The following is an 18091-nucleotide window of genomic DNA, read 5'->3' on the forward strand; positions in this document are numbered from 1 at the left end:
TGTAATTAGCATTGAATGTAGAAACTAGTGACACTTGTAAACCTGCTGTAATTAGCATTGAGTGTAGAAACTAGTGACACTTGTAAACCTGCTGTAATTAGCATTGAGTGTAGAAACTAGTGACACTTGTAAACCTGCTGTAATTAGCATTGAGTGTAGAAACTAGTGACACTTGTAAACCTGCTGTAATTAGCATTGAGTGTAGAAACTAGTGACACTTGTAAACCTGCTGTAATTAGCATTGAGTGTAGAAACTAGTGACACATGTAAACCTGCTGTAATTAGCATTGAATGTAGAAACTAGTGACACTTGTAAACCTGCTGTAATTAGCATTGAGTGTAGAAACTAGTGACACTTGTAAACCTGCTGTAATTAGCATTGAGTGTAGAAACTAGTGACACTTGTAAACCTGCTGTAATTAGCATTAAGTGTAGAAACTAGTGACACTTGTAAACCTGCTGTAATTAGCATTGAGTGTAGAAACTAGTGACACTTGTAAACCTGCTGTAATTAGCATTGAGTGTAGAAACTAGTGACACTTGTAAACCTGCTGTAATTAGCATTGAGTGTAGAAACTAGTGACACTTGTAAACCTGCTGTAATTAGCATTGAGTGTAGAAACTAGTGACACTTGTAAACCTGCTGTAATTAGCATTGAATGTAGAAACTAGTGACACTTGTAAACCTGCTGTAATTAGCATTGAATGTAGAAACTAGTGACACTTGTAAACCTGCTGTAATTAGCATTGAATGTAGAAACTAGTGACACTTGTAAACCTGCTGTAATTAGCATTGAGTGTAGAAACTAGTGACACTTGTAAACCTGCTGTAATTAGCATTGAATGTAGAAACTAGTGACACATGTAAACCTGCTGTAATTAGCATTGAGTGTAGAAACTAGTGACACTTGTAAACCTGCTGTAATTAGCATTGAGTGTAGAAACTAGTAACACTTGTAAACCTGCTGTAATTAGCATTGAATGTAGAAACTAGTGACACTTGTAAACCTGCTGTAATTAGCATTGAGAGTAGAAACTAGTAACACTTGTAAACCTGCTGTAATTAGCATTGAGTGTAGAAACTAGTAACACTTGTAAACCTGCTGTAATTAGCATTGAGTGTAGAAACTAGTGACACTTGTAAACCTGCTGTAATTAGCATTGAGTGTAGAAACTAGTGACACTTGTAAACCTGCTGTAATTAGCATTGAATGTAGAAACTAGTGACACTTGTAAACCTGCTGTAATTAGCATTGAATGTAGAAACTAGTGACACATGTAAACCTGCTGTAATTAGCATTGAATGTAGAAACTAGTGACACTTGTAAACCTGCTGTAATTAGCATTGAGTGTAGAAACTAGTGACACTTGTAAACCTGCTGTAATTAGCATTGAATGTAGAAACTAGTAACACTTGTAAACCTGCTGTAATTAGCATTGAGTGTAGAAACTAGTGACACATGTAAACCTGCTGTAATTAGCATTGAATGTAGAAACTAGTGACACTTGTAAACCTGCTGTAATTAGCATTGAGTGTAGAAACTAGTGACACATGTAAACCTGCTGTAATTAGCATTGAATGTAGAAACTAGTGACACTTGTAAACCTGCTGTAATTAGCATTGAATGTAGAAACTAGTGACACATGTAAACCTGCTGTAATTAGCATTGAATGTAGAAACTAGTGACACTTGTAAACCTGCTGTAATTAGCATTGAATGTAGAAACTAGTGACACTTGTAAACCTGCTGTAATTAGCATTGAATGTAGAAACTAGTGACACTTGTAAACCTGCTGTAATTAGCATTGAATGTAGAAACTAGTGACACTTGTAAACCTGCTGTAATTAGCATTGAATGTAGAAACTAGTGACACTTGTAAACCTGCTGTAAATAGCATTGAATGTAGAAACTAGTGACACTTGTAAACCTGCTGTAATTAGCATTGAGTGTAGAAACTAGTAACACTTGTAAACCTGCTGTAATTAGCATTGAATGTAGAAACTAGTGACACTTGTAAACCTGCTGTAATTAGCATTGAGTGTAGAAACTAGTAACATTTGTAAACCTGCTGTAATTAGCATTGAGTGTAGAAACTAGTAACACTTGTAAACCTGCTGTAATTAGCATTGAGTGTAGAAACTAGTGACACTTGTAAACCTGCTGTAATTAGCATTGAGTGTAGAAACTAGTAACACTTGTAAACCTGCTGTAATTAGCATTGAATGTAGAAACTAGTGACACTTGTAAACCTGCTGTAATTAGCATTGAGAGTAGAAACTAGTAACACTTGTAAACCTGCTGTAATTAGCATTGAGTGTAGAAACTAGTAACACTTGTAAACCTGCTGTAATTAGCATTGAGTGTAGAAACTAGTGACACTTGTAAACCTGCTGTAATTAGCATTGAGTGTAGAAACTAGTGACACTTGTAAACCTGCTGTAATTAGCATTGAATGTAGAAACTATTGACACTTGTAAACCTGCTGTAATTAGCATTGAATGTAGAAACTAGTGACACATGTAAACCTGCTGTAATTAGCATTGAATGTAGAAACTAGTGACACTTGTAAACCTGCTGTAATTAGCATTGAGTGTAGAAACTAGTGACACTTGTAAACCTGCTGTAATTAGCATTGAATGTAGAAACTAGTAACACTTGTAAACCTGCTGTAATTAGCATTGAGTGTAGAAACTAGTGACACATGTAAACCTGCTGTAATTAGCATTGAATGTAGAAACTAGTGACACTTGTAAACCTGCTGTAATTAGCATTGAGTGTAGAAACTAGTGACACATGTAAACCTGCTGTAATTAGCATTGAATGTAGAAACTAGTGACACTTGTAAACCTGCTGTAATTAGCATTGAATGTAGAAACTAGTGACACATGTAAACCTGCTGTAATTAGCATTGAATGTAGAAACTAGTGACACTTGTAAACCTGCTGTAATTAGCATTGAATGTAGAAACTAGTGACACTTGTAAACCTGCTGTAATTAGCATTGAATGTAGAAACTAGTGACACTTGTAAACCTGCTGTAATTAGCATTGAATGTAGAAACTAGTGACACTTGTAAACCTGCTGTAATTAGCATTGAATGTAGAAACTAGTGACACTTGTAAACCTGCTGTAAATAGCATTGAATGTAGAAACTAGTGACACTTGTAAACCTGCTGTAATTAGCATTGAGTGTAGAAACTAGTAACACTTGTAAACCTGCTGTAATTAGCATTGAATGTAGAAACTAGTGACACTTGTAAACCTGCTGTAATTAGCATTGAGTGTAGAAACTAGTAACATTTGTAAACCTGCTGTAATTAGCATTGAGTGTAGAAACTAGTAACACTTGTAAACCTGCTGTAATTAGCATTGAGTGTAGAAACTAGTGACACTTGTAAACCTGCTGTAATTAGCATTGAGTGTAGAAACTAGTGACACTTGTAAACCTGCTGTAATTAGCATTGAGTGTAGAAACTAGTGACACTTGTAAACCTGCTGTAATTAGCATTGAATGTAGAAACTAGTGACACATGTAAACCTGCTGTAATTAGCATTGAATGTAGAAACTAGTAACACTTGTAAACCTGCTGTAATTAGCATTGAATGTAGAAACTAGTGACACTTGTAAACCTGCTGTAATTAGCATTGAGTGTAGAAACTAGTGACACTTGTAAACCTGCTGTAATTAGCATTGAATGTAGAAACTAGTAACACTTGTAAACCTGCTGTAATTAGCATTGAATGTAGAAACTAGTGACACATGTAAACCTGCTGTAATTAGCATTGAATGTAGAAACTAGTAACACTTGTAAACCTGCTGTAATTAGCATTGAATGTAGAAACTAGTGACACTTGTAAACCTGCTGTAATTAGCATTGAATGTAGAAACTAGTAACACTTGTAAACCTGCTGTAATTAGCATTGAATGTAGAAACTAGTGACACTTGTAAACCTGCTGTAATTAGCATTGAATGTAGAAACTAGTGACACTTGTAAACCTGCTGTAATTAGCATTGAATGTAGAAACTAGTGACACTTGTAAACCTGCTGTAATTAGCATTGAGTGTAGAAACTAGTGACACTTGTAAACCTGCTGTAATTAGCATTGAATGTAGAAACTAGTAACACTTGTAAACCTGCTGTAATTAGCATTGAATGTAGAAACTAGTAACACTTGTAAACCTGCTGTAATTAGCATTGAATGTAGAAACTAGTAACACTTGTAAACCTGCTGTAATTAGCATTGAGTGTAGAAACTAGTGACACATGTAAACCTGCTGTAATTAGCATTGAGTGTAGAAACTAGTGACACATGTAAACCTGCTGTAATTAGCATTGAATGTAGAAACTAGTGACACATGTAAACCTGCTGTAATTAGCATTGAGTGTAGAAACTAGTGACACATGTAAACCTGCTGTAATTAGCATTGAGTGTAGAAACTAGTGACACATGTAAACCTGCTGTAATTAGCATTGAGTGTAGAAACTAGTAACACTTGTAAACCTGCTGTAATTAGCATTGAATGTAGAAACTAGTGACACTTGTAAACCTGCTGTAATTAGCATTGAGTGTAGAAACTAGTGACACTTGTAAACCTGCTGTAATTAGCATTGAGTGTAGAAACTAGTGACACTTGTAAACCTGCTGTAATTAGCATTGAGTGTAGAAACTAGTGACACTTGTAAACCTGCTGTAATTAGCATTGAGTGTAGAAACTAGTGACACTTGTAAACCTGCTGTAATTAGCATTGAGTGTAGAAACTAGTGACACTTGTAAACCTGCTGTAATTAGCATTGAGTGTAGAAACTAGTGACACATGTAAACCTGCTGTAATTAGCATTGAATGTAGAAACTAGTGACACTTGTAAACCTGCTGTAATTAGCATTGAATGTAGAAACTAGTGACACTTGTAAACCTGCTGTAATTAGCATTGAGTGTAGAAACTAGTGACACTTGTAAACCTGCTGTAATTAGCATTGAGTGTAGAAACTAGTGACACTTGTAAACCTGCTGTAATTAGCATTGAGTGTAGAAACTAGTGACACTTGTAAACCTGCTGTAATTAGCATTGAGTGTAGAAACTAGTGACACTTGTAAACCTGCTGTAATTAGCATTGAGTGTAGAAACTAGTGACACTTGTAAACCTGCTGTAATTAGCATTGAGTGTAGAAACTAGTGACACTTGTAAACCTGCTGTAATTAGCATTGAGTGTAGAAACTAGTGACACTTGTAAACCTGCTGTAATTAGCATTGAATGTAGAAACTAGTGACACTTGTAAACCTGCTGTAATTAGCATTGAATGTAGAAACTAGTGACACTTGTAAACCTGCTGTAATTAGCATTGAATGTAGAAACTAGTGACACTTGTAAACCTGCTGTAATTAGCATTGAGTGTAGAAACTAGTGACACTTGTAAACCTGCTGTAATTAGCATTGAATGTAGAAACTAGTGACACATGTAAACCTGCTGTAATTAGCATTGAGTGTAGAAACTAGTGACACTTGTAAACCTGCTGTAATTAGCATTGAGTGTAGAAACTAGTAACACTTGTAAACCTGCTGTAATTAGCATTGAATGTAGAAACTAGTGACACTTGTAAACCTGCTGTAATTAGCATTGAGAGTAGAAACTAGTAACACTTGTAAACCTGCTGTAATTAGCATTGAGTGTAGAAACTAGTAACACTTGTAAACCTGCTGTAATTAGCATTGAGTGTAGAAACTAGTGACACTTGTAAACCTGCTGTAATTAGCATTGAGTGTAGAAACTAGTGACACTTGTAAACCTGCTGTAATTAGCATTGAATGTAGAAACTAGTGACACTTGTAAACCTGCTGTAATTAGCATTGAGTGTAGAAACTAGTGACACTTGTAAACCTGCTGTAATTAGCATTGAATGTAGAAACTAGTGACACTTGTAAACCTGCTGTAATTAGCATTGAATGTAGAAACTAGTGACACATGTAAACCTGCTGTAATTAGCATTGAATGTAGAAACTAGTGACACTTGTAAACCTGCTGTAATTAGCATTGAGTGTAGAAACTAGTGACACTTGTAAACCTGCTGTAATTAGCATTGAATGTAGAAACTAGTAACACTTGTAAACCTGCTGTAATTAGCATTGAGTGTAGAAACTAGTGACACATGTAAACCTGCTGTAATTAGCATTGAATGTAGAAACTAGTGACACTTGTAAACCTGCTGTAATTAGCATTGAATGTAGAAACTAGTGACATATGTAAACCTGCTGTAATTAGCATTGAATGTAGAAACTAGTGACACTTGTAAACCTGCTGTAATTAGCATTGAATGTAGAAACTAGTGACACTTGTAAACCTGCTGTAATTAGCATTGAATGTAGAAACTAGTGACACTTGTAAACCTGCTGTAATTAGCATTGGATGTAGAAACTAGTGACACTTGTAAACCTGCTGTAATTAGCATTGAATGTAGAAACTAGTGACACTTGTAAACCTGCTGTAAATAGCATTGAATGTAGAAACTAGTGACACTTGTAAACCTGCTGTAAATAGCATTGAATGTAGAAACTAGTGACACATGTAAACCTGCTGTAATTAGCATTGAATGTAGAAACTAGTGACACATGTAAACCTGCTGTAATTAGCATTGAATGTAGAAACTAGTGACACTTGTAAACCTGCTGTAATTAGCATTGAATGTAGAAACTAGTGACACATGTAAACCTGCTGTAATTAGCATTGAATGTAGAAACTAGTGACACTTGTAAACCTGCTGTAATTAGCATTGAGTGTAGAAACTAGTAACACTTGTAAACCTGCTGTAATTAGCATTGAGTGTAGAAACTAGTAACACTTGTAAACCTGCTGTAATTAGCATTGAATGTAGAAACTAGTGACACTTGTAAACCTGCTGTAATTAGCATTGAGTGTAGAAACTAGTAACACTTGTAAACCTGCTGTAATTAGCATTGAATGTAGAAACTAGTGACACTTGTAAACCTGCTGTAATTAGCATTGAGTGTAGAAACTAGTGACACTTGTAAACCTGCTGTAATTAGCATTGAGTGTAGAAACTAGTGACACTTGTAAACCTGCTGTAATTAGCATTGAATGTAGAAACTAGTGACACTTGTAAACCTGCTGTAATTAGCATTGAATGTAGAAACTAGTGACACTTGTAAACCTGCTGTAATTAGCATTGAATGTAGAAACTAGTGACACTTGTAAACCTGCTGTAATTAGCATTGAGTGTAGAAACTAGTAACACTTGTAAACCTGCTGTAATTAGCATTGAGAGTAGAAACTAGTAACACTTGTAAACCTGCTGTAATTAGCATTGAGTGTAGAAACTAGTAACACTTGTAAACCTGCTGTAATTAGCATTGAGTGTAGAAACTAGTGACACTTGTAAACCTGCTGTAATTAGCATTGAGTGTAGAAACTAGTGACACTTGTAAACCTGCTGTAATTAGCATTGAATGTAGAAACTAGTGACACTTGTAAACCTGCTGTAATTAGCATTGAATGTAGAAACTAGTGACACATGTAAACCTGCTGTAATTAGCATTGAATGTAGAAACTAGTGACACTTGTAAACCTGCTGTAATTAGCATTGAGTGTAGAAACTAGTGACACTTGTAAACCTGCTGTAATTAGCATTGAATGTAGAAACTAGTAACACTTGTAAACCTGCTGTAATTAGCATTGAGTGTAGAAACTAGTGACACATGTAAACCTGCTGTAATTAGCATTGAATGTAGAAACTAGTGACACTTGTAAACCTGCTGTAATTAGCATTGAGTGTAGAAACTAGTGACACATGTAAACCTGCTGTAATTAGCATTGAATGTAGAAACTAGTGACACTTGTAAACCTGCTGTAATTAGCATTGAATGTAGAAACTAGTGACATATGTAAACCTGCTGTAATTAGCATTGAATGTAGAAACTAGTGACACTTGTAAACCTGCTGTAATTAGCATTGAATGTAGAAACTAGTGACACTTGTAAACCTGCTGTAATTAGCATTGAATGTAGAAACTAGTGACACTTGTAAACCTGCTGTAATTAGCATTGAATGTAGAAACTAGTGACACTTGTAAACCTGCTGTAATTAGCATTGAATGTAGAAACTAGTGACACTTGTAAACCTGCTGTAAATAGCATTGAATGTAGAAACTAGTGACACTTGTAAACCTGCTGTAAATAGCATTGAATGTAGAAACTAGTGACACATGTAAACCTGCTGTAATTAGCATTGAATGTAGAAACTAGTGACACATGTAAACCTGCTGTAATTAGCATTGAATGTAGAAACTAGTGACACTTGTAAACCTGCTGTAATTAGCATTGAATGTAGAAACTAGTGACACATGTAAACCTGCTGTAATTAGCATTGAATGTAGAAACTAGTGACACTTGTAAACCTGCTGTAATTAGCATTGAGTGTAGAAACTAGTAACACTTGTAAACCTGCTGTAATTAGCATTGAGTGTAGAAACTAGTAACACTTGTAAACCTGCTGTAATTAGCATTGAATGTAGAAACTAGTGACACTTGTAAACCTGCTGTAATTAGCATTGAGTGTAGAAACTAGTAACACTTGTAAACCTGCTGTAATTAGCATTGAATGTAGAAACTAGTGACACTTGTAAACCTGCTGTAATTAGCATTGAGTGTAGAAACTAGTGACACTTGTAAACCTGCTGTAATTAGCATTGAGTGTAGAAACTAGTGACACTTGTAAACCTGCTGTAATTAGCATTGAATGTAGAAACTAGTGACACTTGTAAACCTGCTGTAATTAGCATTGAATGTAGAAACTAGTGACACTTGTAAACCTGCTGTAATTAGCATTGAATGTAGAAACTAGTGACACTTGTAAACCTGCTGTAATTAGCATTGAGTGTAGAAACTAGTAACACTTGTAAACCTGCTGTAATTAGCATTGAGTGTAGAAACTAGTAACACTTGTAAACCTGCTGTAATTAGCATTGAATGTAGAAACTAGTGACACTTGTAAACCTGCTGTAATTAGCATTGAATGTAGAAACTAGTGACACTTGTAAACCTGCTGTAATTAGCATTGAATGTAGAAACTAGTGACACATGTAAACCTGCTGTAATTAGCATTGAGTGTAGAAACTAGTGACACATGTAAACCTGCTGTAATTAGCATTGAATGTAGAAACTAGTGACACTTGTAAACCTGCTGTAATTAGCATTGAATGTAGAAACTAGTGACACTTGTAAACCTGCTGTAATTAGCATTGAATGTAGAAACTAGTGACACTTGTAAACCTGCTGTAATTAGCATTGAATGTAGAAACTAGTGACACATGTAAACCTGCTGTAATTAGCATTGAGTGTAGAAACTAGTGACACATGTAAACCTGCTGTAATTAGCATTGAATGTAGAAACTAGTGACACTTGTAAACCTGCTGTAATTAGCATTGAATGTAGAAACTAGTGACACTTGTAAAACTGCTGTAATTAGCATTGAGTGTAGAAACTAGTGACACATGTAAACCTGCTGTAATTAGCATTGAGTGTAGAAACTAGTGACACATGTAAACCTGCTGTAATTAGCATTGAATGTAGAAACTAGTGACACATGTAAACCTGCTGTAATTAGCATTGAATGTAGAAACTAGTGACACATGTAAACCTGCTGTAATTAGCATTGAGTGTAGAAACTAGTGACACATGTAAACCTGCTGTAATTAGCATTGAGTGTAGAAACTAGTGACACTTGTAAACCTGCTGTAATTAGCATTGAGTGTAGAAACTAGTGACACATGTAAACCTGCTGTAATTAGCATTGAGTGTAGAAACTAGTGACACATGTAAACCTGCTGTAATTAGCATTGAGTGTAGAAACTAGTGACACTTGTAAACCTGCTGTAATTAGCATTGAATGTAGAAACTAGTGACACTTGTAAACCTGCTGTAATTAGCATTGAATGTAGAAACTAGTGACACATGTAAACCTGCTGTAATTAGCATTGAATGTAGAAACTAGTGACACATGTAAACCTGCTGTAATTAGCATTGAATGTAGAAACTAGTGACACTTGTAAACCTGCTGTAATTAGCATTGAATGTAGAAACTAGTGACACTTGTAAACCTGCTGTAATTAGCATTGAATGTAGAAACTAGTAACACTTGTAAACCTGCTGTAATTAGCATTGAATGTAGAAACTAGTGACACTTGTAAACCTGCTGTAATTAGCATTGAGTGTAGAAACTAGTGACACTTGTAAACCTGCTGTAATTAGCATTGAGTGTAGAAACTAGTGACACTTGTAAACCTGCTGTAATTAGCATTGAATGTAGAAACTAGTAACACTTGTAAACCTGCTGTAATTAGCATTGAATGTAGAAACTAGTAACACTTGTAAACCTGCTGTAATTAGCATTGAGTGTAGAAACTAGTAACACTTGTAAACCTGCTGTAATTAGCATTGAATGTAGAAACTAGTAACACTTGTAAACCTGCTGTAATTAGCATTGAGTGTAGAAACTAGTGACACTTGTAAACCTGCTGTAATTAGCATTGAATGTAGAAACTAGTGACACTTGTAAACCTGCTGTAATTAGCATTGAATGTAGAAACTAGTGACACATGTAAACCTGCTGTAATTAGCATTGAGTGTAGAAACTAGTAACACTTGTAAACCTGCTGTAATTAGCATTGAATGTAGAAACTAGTAACACTTGTAAACCTGCTGTAATTAGCATTGAGTGTAGAAACTAGTGACACTTGTAAACCTGCTGTAATTAGCATTGAATGTAGAAACTAGTGACACTTGTAAACCTGCTGTAATTAGCATTGAGTGTAGAAACTAGTGACACTTGTAAACCTGCTGTAATTAGCATTGAATGTAGAAACTAGTGACACTTGTACTATTCATAGTCATATTGTTGACACATGGTCACTAGAACAGCTCTGCTAGTGTTTAACAGTTTGACATTTGACGTATTTTATCCTGAAATCTTTTTTCTATGCAATTATATGGACAAGCTTTTAGTTTTGAGCACCTTATCAACACAAAATTAAAACTTACTAGCATCTCTACATGTAAGTGACACTACTGATAATGTACTTTGGATGGTACATTGTAGTTTGCAGTGATAGATGGTGTAACATTGTTGTGTATGAGATCAAGCCTAAAGGCATGCAGTGCTCCTGATTTCAAACTTTACCAGTTTGTTTATGTCAATATCTCATTGTATAATACCACCTCTTTAATTACAGGGTGTCTGGCGAAAGATTGTGGTGGATGATACTATTCCTTATGATGACAATGAGAAAATGTTACTTCCAGCCACCACACTGCAGCATGAATTGTGGCCTATGTTATTAGCTAAAGCTCTCATCAAAGTTGCCTCCCTAGAGTAAGTTATAAACTGTATAATCAATTGGATCATGATTCAATAACTTGACAACTTTTAGGTTCATTGCTATATTGTATTACAGGTGCATGCAAGGATATCAGGGTAGTGTTGGATTGCATACAAAACATACATAAATCTGATAGTTTTGAATATACCTGCTACCAGAATGTAATCTTGTAGGCCCAGTAACAGAGGGGAAATCTGATACTATCATGAAAGTTCATCTGTATTGGTAATACATATTGTCACAAATTGAACTTTTGTTCTCAATACCGAATATTTTTTCTCCGAAATTTTCAGCTGTCAACACTACAGCTTTCATCAGCGGAATGATCTAACTTGACCTTCTTTGTGTGAAGGTCAATGATCGAGTCGTAGACATTTGGGAGTTTGTAGCGCCCTCCGTCTTTGTTGAGAGAAGGTTGTAATGCCCTGATGTAAATGGCTTCCTTCACTCCCCTTTCGAAATATCGTGGTTCAGTGTCCAAAACCTGCACTTTGAACAAGTCAACATGATGGCCTGGTGATTCCACATGCATATGTTGGGAGACCTCAGATGAAGTAGAGCTGCGTCGTCGGTGTTCAAGAAATCTGATAGTTTAGAACGTACTATAATCTTATAGAACCTGATAACAGAGTGGGGGAATATGATAGTTTAGTACGTACTATAATTTTATACAAGTTATAGAACCTGATAACAGAGTGGGGAATCTGATAGTTTAGAACGTACTATAATGTTATAGAACCTGACAACAGAGTGGGGGAATCTGATAGTTTAGTACGTACTATAATCTTATAGAAACTGATAACAGAGTGGGGGAATCTGATAGTTTAGAACGTACTATAATCTTATAGAACCTGATAACAGAGTGGGGGAATCTGATAGTTTAGAATGTACTATAGTCTTATAGAACCTGATAACAGAGTGGGGGAATCTGACAGTTTAGTACGTACTATAATCTTATAGAACCTGATAACAGAGTGGGGGAATCTGATAGTTTAGAACGTACTATAATCTTATAGAACCTGATAACAGAGTGGGGGAATCTGACAGTTTAGTACGTACTATAATTTTATAGAACCTGATAACAGAGTGGGGGAATCTGACAGTTTAGTACATACTATAATCTTATAGAACCTGACAACAGAGTGGGGGAATCTGATAGTTTAGTACGTACTATAATCTTATAGAACCTGATAACAGAGTGGGGGAATCTGACAGTTTAGAACGTACTATAATCTTATAGAACCTGATAACAGAGTGGGGGAATCTGATAGTTTAGTACGTACTATAATCTTATAGAACCTGATAACAGAGTGGGGGAATCTGATAGTTTAGAACGTACTATAATCTTATAGAACCTGATAACAGAGTGGGGGAATCTGATAGTTTAGTATGTACTATAATCTTATAGAACCTGATAACAGAGTGGGGGAATCTGATAGTTTAGAATGTACTATAGTCTTATAGAACCTGATAACAGAGTGGGGGAATCTGATAGTTTAGTACGTACTATAGTCTTATAGAACCTGATAACAGAGTGGGGGAATCTGATAGTTTAGAATGTACTATAATCTTATAGAACCTGACAACAGAGTGGGGGAATCTGATAGTTTAGTACGTACTATAGTCTTATAGAACCTGATAACAGAGTGGGGGAATCTGACAGTTTAGAACGTACTATAATCTTATAGAACCTGATAACAGAGTGGGGGAATCTGATAGTTTAGTACGTACTATAATCTTATAGAACCTGATAACAGAGTGGGGGAATCTGATAGTTTAGAACGTACTATAATCTTATAGAACCTGATAACAGAGTGGGGGAATCTGATAGTTTAGTACGTACTATAATCTTATAGAACCTGATAACAGAGTGGGGGAATCTGACAGTTTAGAACGTACTATAATCTTATAGAACCTGATAACAGAGTGGGGGAATCTGATAGTTTAGAACGTACTATAATCTTATAGAACCTGATAACAGAGTGGGGGAATCTGATAGTTTAGAACATACTATAATCTTATAGAACCTGATAACAGAGTGGGGGGAATCTGATAGTTTAGAACATACTATAATCTTATAGAACCTGATAACAGAGTGGGGGAATCTGATAGTTTAGAACGTACTATAGTCTTATAGAACCTGATAACATAGTGGGGGAATCTGATAGTTATGAACATACTATAATCTTATAGAACCTGACAACAGAGTGGGGGAATCTGATAGTTTAGAACGTACTATAATCTTATAGAACCTGATAACAGAGTGGGGGAATCTGATAGTTTAGAACGTACTATAATCTTATAGAACCTGATAACAGAGTGGGGGAATCTGACAGTTTAGTACGTACTATAATCTTATAGAACCTGACAACAGAGTGGGGGAATCTGATAGTTTAGTACGTACTATAATCTTATACAAGTTATAGAACCTGATAACAGAGTGGGGAATCTGACAGTTTAGTACACTCTATAAACTTATAGAACCTGACAACAGAGTGGGGGAATCTGACAGTTTAGAACGTACTATAATCTTATAGAACCTGACAACAGAGTGGGGGAATCTGATAGTTTAGAACGTACTATAGTCTTATAGAACCTGATAACAGAGTGGGGGAATCTGACAGTTTAGAACGTACTATAATCTTATAGAACCTGATAACAGAGTGGGGGAATCTGATAGTTTAGAACGTACTATAGTCTTATAGAACCTGATAACAGAGTGGGGGAATCTGATAGTTTAGTACGTACTATAGTCTTATAGAACCTGATAACAGAGTGGGGGAATCTGACAGTTTAGTACGTACTATAATCTTATAGAACCTGATAACAGAGTGGGGGAATCTGACAGTTTAGAACGTACTATAATCTTATAGAACCTGATAACAGAGTGGGGGAATCTGACAGTTTAGAACGTACTATAGTCTTATAGAACCTGATAACAGAGTGGGGGAATCTGATAGTTTAGAACGTACTATAATCTTATAGAACCTGACAACAGAGTGGGGGAATCTGATAGTTTAGAACGTACTATAGTCTTATAGAACCTGATAACAGAGTGGGGGAATCTGATAGTTTAGAACGTACTATAGTCTTATAGAACCTGATAACAGAGTGGGGGAATCTGATAGTTTAGAATGTACTATAATCTTATAGAACCTGATAACAGAGTGGGGGAATCTGACAGTTTAGAACATACTATAGTGTTATAGAACCTGATAACAGAGTGGGGGAATCTGACAGTTTAGTACGTACTATAATCTTATAGAACCTGATAACAGAGTGGGGGAATCTGACAGTTTAGTACGTACAACAATCTTATAGAACCTGATAACAGAATGGGGGAATCTGACAGTTTAGTACGTACTATAATCTTATAGAACCTGATAACAGAGTGGGGGAATCTGACAGTTTAGAACGTACTATAATCTTATAGAACCTGATAACAGAGTGGGGGAATCTGACAGTTTAGAACGTACTATTGTCTTATAGAACCTGATAACAGAGTGGGGGAATCTGATAGTTTAGAACGTACTATAATCTTATAGAACCTGACAACAGAGTGGGGGAATCTGATAGTTTAGAACGTACTATAGTCTTATAGAACCTGATAACAGAGTGGGGGAATCTGATAGTTTAGAACGTACTATAGTCTTATAGAACCTGATAACAGAGTGGGGGAATCTGATAGTTTAGAATGTACTATAGTCTTATAGAACCTGATAACAGAGTGGGGGAATCTGACAGTTTAGAACGTACTATAGTCTTATAGAACCTGATAACAGAGTGGGGGAATCTGACAGTTTAGTACGTACTATAATCTTATAGAACCTGATAACAGAGTGGGGGAATCTGACAGTTTAGTACGTACAACAATCTTATAGAACCTGATAACAGAGTGGGGGAATCTGACAGTTTAGTACGTACTACAATCTTATAGAACCTGATAACAGAGTGGGGGAATCTGACAGTTTAGTACGTACTATAATCTTATAGAACCTGATAACAGAGTGGGGGAATCTGACAGTTTAGAACGTACTATAATCGTATAGAACCTGATAACAGAGTGGGGGAATCTGACAGTTTAGAACGTACTATAGTCTTATAGAACCTGATAACAGAGTGGGGGAATCTGATAGTTTAGAACGTACTATAATCTTATAGAACCTGACAACAGAGTGGGGGAATCTGATAGTTTAGAACGTACTATAGTCTTATAGAACCTGATAACAGAGTGGGGGAATCTGATAGTTTAGAACGTACTATAGTCTTATAGAACCTGATAACAGAGTGGGGGAATCTGATAGTTTAGAATGTACTATAGTCTTATAGAACCTGATAACAGAGTGGGTGAATCTGACAGTTTAGAACGTACTATAGTCTTATAGAACCTGATAACAGAGTGGGGGAATCTGACAGTTTAGTACGTACTATAATCTTATAGAACCTGATAACAGAGTGGGGGAATCTGACAGTTTAGTACGTACAACAATCTTATAGAACCTGATAACAGAGTGGGGGAATCTGACAGTTTAGTACGTACTATAATCTTATAGAACCTGATAACAGAGTGGGGGAATCTGACAGTTTAGAACGTACTATAATCTTATAGAACCTGATAACAGAGTGGGGGAATCTGACAGTTTAGAACGTACTATTGTCTTATAGAACCTGATAACAGAGTGGGGGAATCTGACAGTTTAGTACGTACTATAATCTTATAGAACCTGATAACAGAGTGGGGGAATCTGACAGTTTAGTACGTACTATAATCTTATAGAACCCGATAACAGAGTGGGGGAATCTGACAGTTTAGAACGTACTATAGTCTTATAGAACCTGATAACAGAGTGGGGGAATCTGACAGTTTAGAATGTACTATAGTCTTATAGAACCTGATAACAGAGTGGGGGAATCTGACAGTTTAGTACGTACTATAATCTTATAGAACCTGATAACAGAGTGGGGGAATCTGACAGTTTAGTACGTACTATAATCTTATAGAACCTGATAACAGAGTGGGGGATCTGACAGTTTAGAACGTACTATAGTCTTATAGAACCTGATAACAGAGTGGGGGAATCTGACAGTTTAGAATGTACTATAGTCTTATAGAACCTGATAACAGAGTGGGGGAATCTGACAGTTTAGAATGTACTATAGTCTTATAGAACCTGATAACAGAGTGGGGGAATCTGACAGTTTAGTACGTACTATAGTCTTATAGAACCTGATAACAGAGTGGGGGAATCTGACAGTTTAGAATGTACTATAGTCTTATAGAACCTGATAACAGAGTGGGGGAATCTGACAGTTTAGAACGTACTATAGTCTTATAGAACCTGATAACAGAGTGGGGGAATCTGACAGTTTAGAATGTACTATAGTCTTATAGAACCTGATAACAGAGTGGGGGAATCTGACAGTTTAGAATGTACTATAGTCTTATAGAACCTGATAACAGAGTGGGGGAATCTGATAGTTTAGAACGTACTATAATCTTATAGAACCTGATAACAGAGTGGGGGAATCTGACAGTTTAGTACGTACTATAATCTTATAGAACCTGATAACAGAGTGGGGGAATCTGATAGTTTAGAACGTACCATTGTCTTATAGAACCTGATAACAGAGTGGGGGAATCTGATAGTTTAGAACGTACTATTGTCTTATAGAACCTGATAACAGAGTGGGGGAAATCTGGTCACCGTTGTTTACAATGTTTATTTCAATATTTTCAGTTACAATGGTGGAAGCAGTCATTCTGAGTTTGGTGATGTAACAGTTATACATTGTTTGACTGGATGGCTACCAGAGACTATACCTTTACAGTAAGTATTCTCATTTTACCCAGTGCTATGCAGGGCTGTCTGTTTTGTGACGGAATGTCATAGCAACTATAAGCTGTCCAAGCACTATATAGTAGTACATTAAAATGAAGTCACTCTCAAAGTCTTGTATAATGCTGCTTTTATAATCTATGTATACCTAGGCAATATTTCTGATCAAAGAATATTGACAGTAACACAAACTTAGAAAACAAAAACCAGATTTGATGGCATACCAAAAATACTTGCAAAATATTCAGAGTGTAGAGTTTCATATTGCGGTTAGAAAAAGTCAATTAAATGCACATATCAAGAACTGGGGACACTTTTTGAAATTGATAACTTAAGAAAAGTTTAAAATACCAAATGTAAAAGTATTCATTCACAAAAGAGTTGTATTTTTGTAATAAACCCAATAAAATGTTATTAAATACAAAAAAACAAACAAAAAAACTTGAAATGTTGTGGTTGATAAAAGTAAATATAGGAATAGAGCCACCTTCCTCAGATGTCAGGCAATATAGTGAAAGTTAATGTTTAGTTTAGCTTTCATTGTTAGCTGTCGATGTTATTCACTTCAAATTGTAAGTGTCAAGAATATCCACTGTCAGAAGTTTAATAGTTATGTCGTATGTAATAGTAGTTGATGTAATAGGTGTGTATTTTACAGATGTATTGCAGAGAAAGAAATGTTTAAGAAGTGGCAATCTGTGCTTAGAAATGAAACAGACACAACGAATAGACAGAGTAGTCAGAGTAGTAAAGGGCAAGTATACCAGACTATAGTAGTGTATAAGTAAAGATAGATGTTGTTTAGAAGTGTAATTTGTAGATGTACAATGTAGTTAGAAAGTTGGTACATATTCAGCATG

The 18091-nt window shown here is 35.8% G+C and overlaps 1 protein-coding gene across 6 annotated transcripts in view; it reads left to right on the plus strand.

Annotated features, from left to right (window-relative positions):
- Positions 1-18091, plus strand: part of LOC144433456 (androglobin-like) — a 112892-nt gene that overhangs the window by 17567 nt on the left and 77234 nt on the right. For all 6 annotated transcript variants that reach the window (XM_078121784.1, XM_078121786.1, XM_078121788.1 and 3 more), the window contains exons 5-6: positions 11248-11387; positions 17133-17222. In XM_078121784.1, coding sequence (XP_077977910.1) covers positions 11248-11387; positions 17133-17222 — 230 coding nt within the window. The remainder of the gene's footprint in view (positions 1-11247; positions 11388-17132; positions 17223-18091) is intronic.

The sequence above is a fragment of the Glandiceps talaboti genome, chromosome 3, assembly GCF_964340395.1.
Source record: "Glandiceps talaboti chromosome 3, keGlaTala1.1, whole genome shotgun sequence".
NCBI classification, from domain to species: domain Eukaryota; kingdom Metazoa; phylum Hemichordata; class Enteropneusta; family Spengelidae; genus Glandiceps; species Glandiceps talaboti.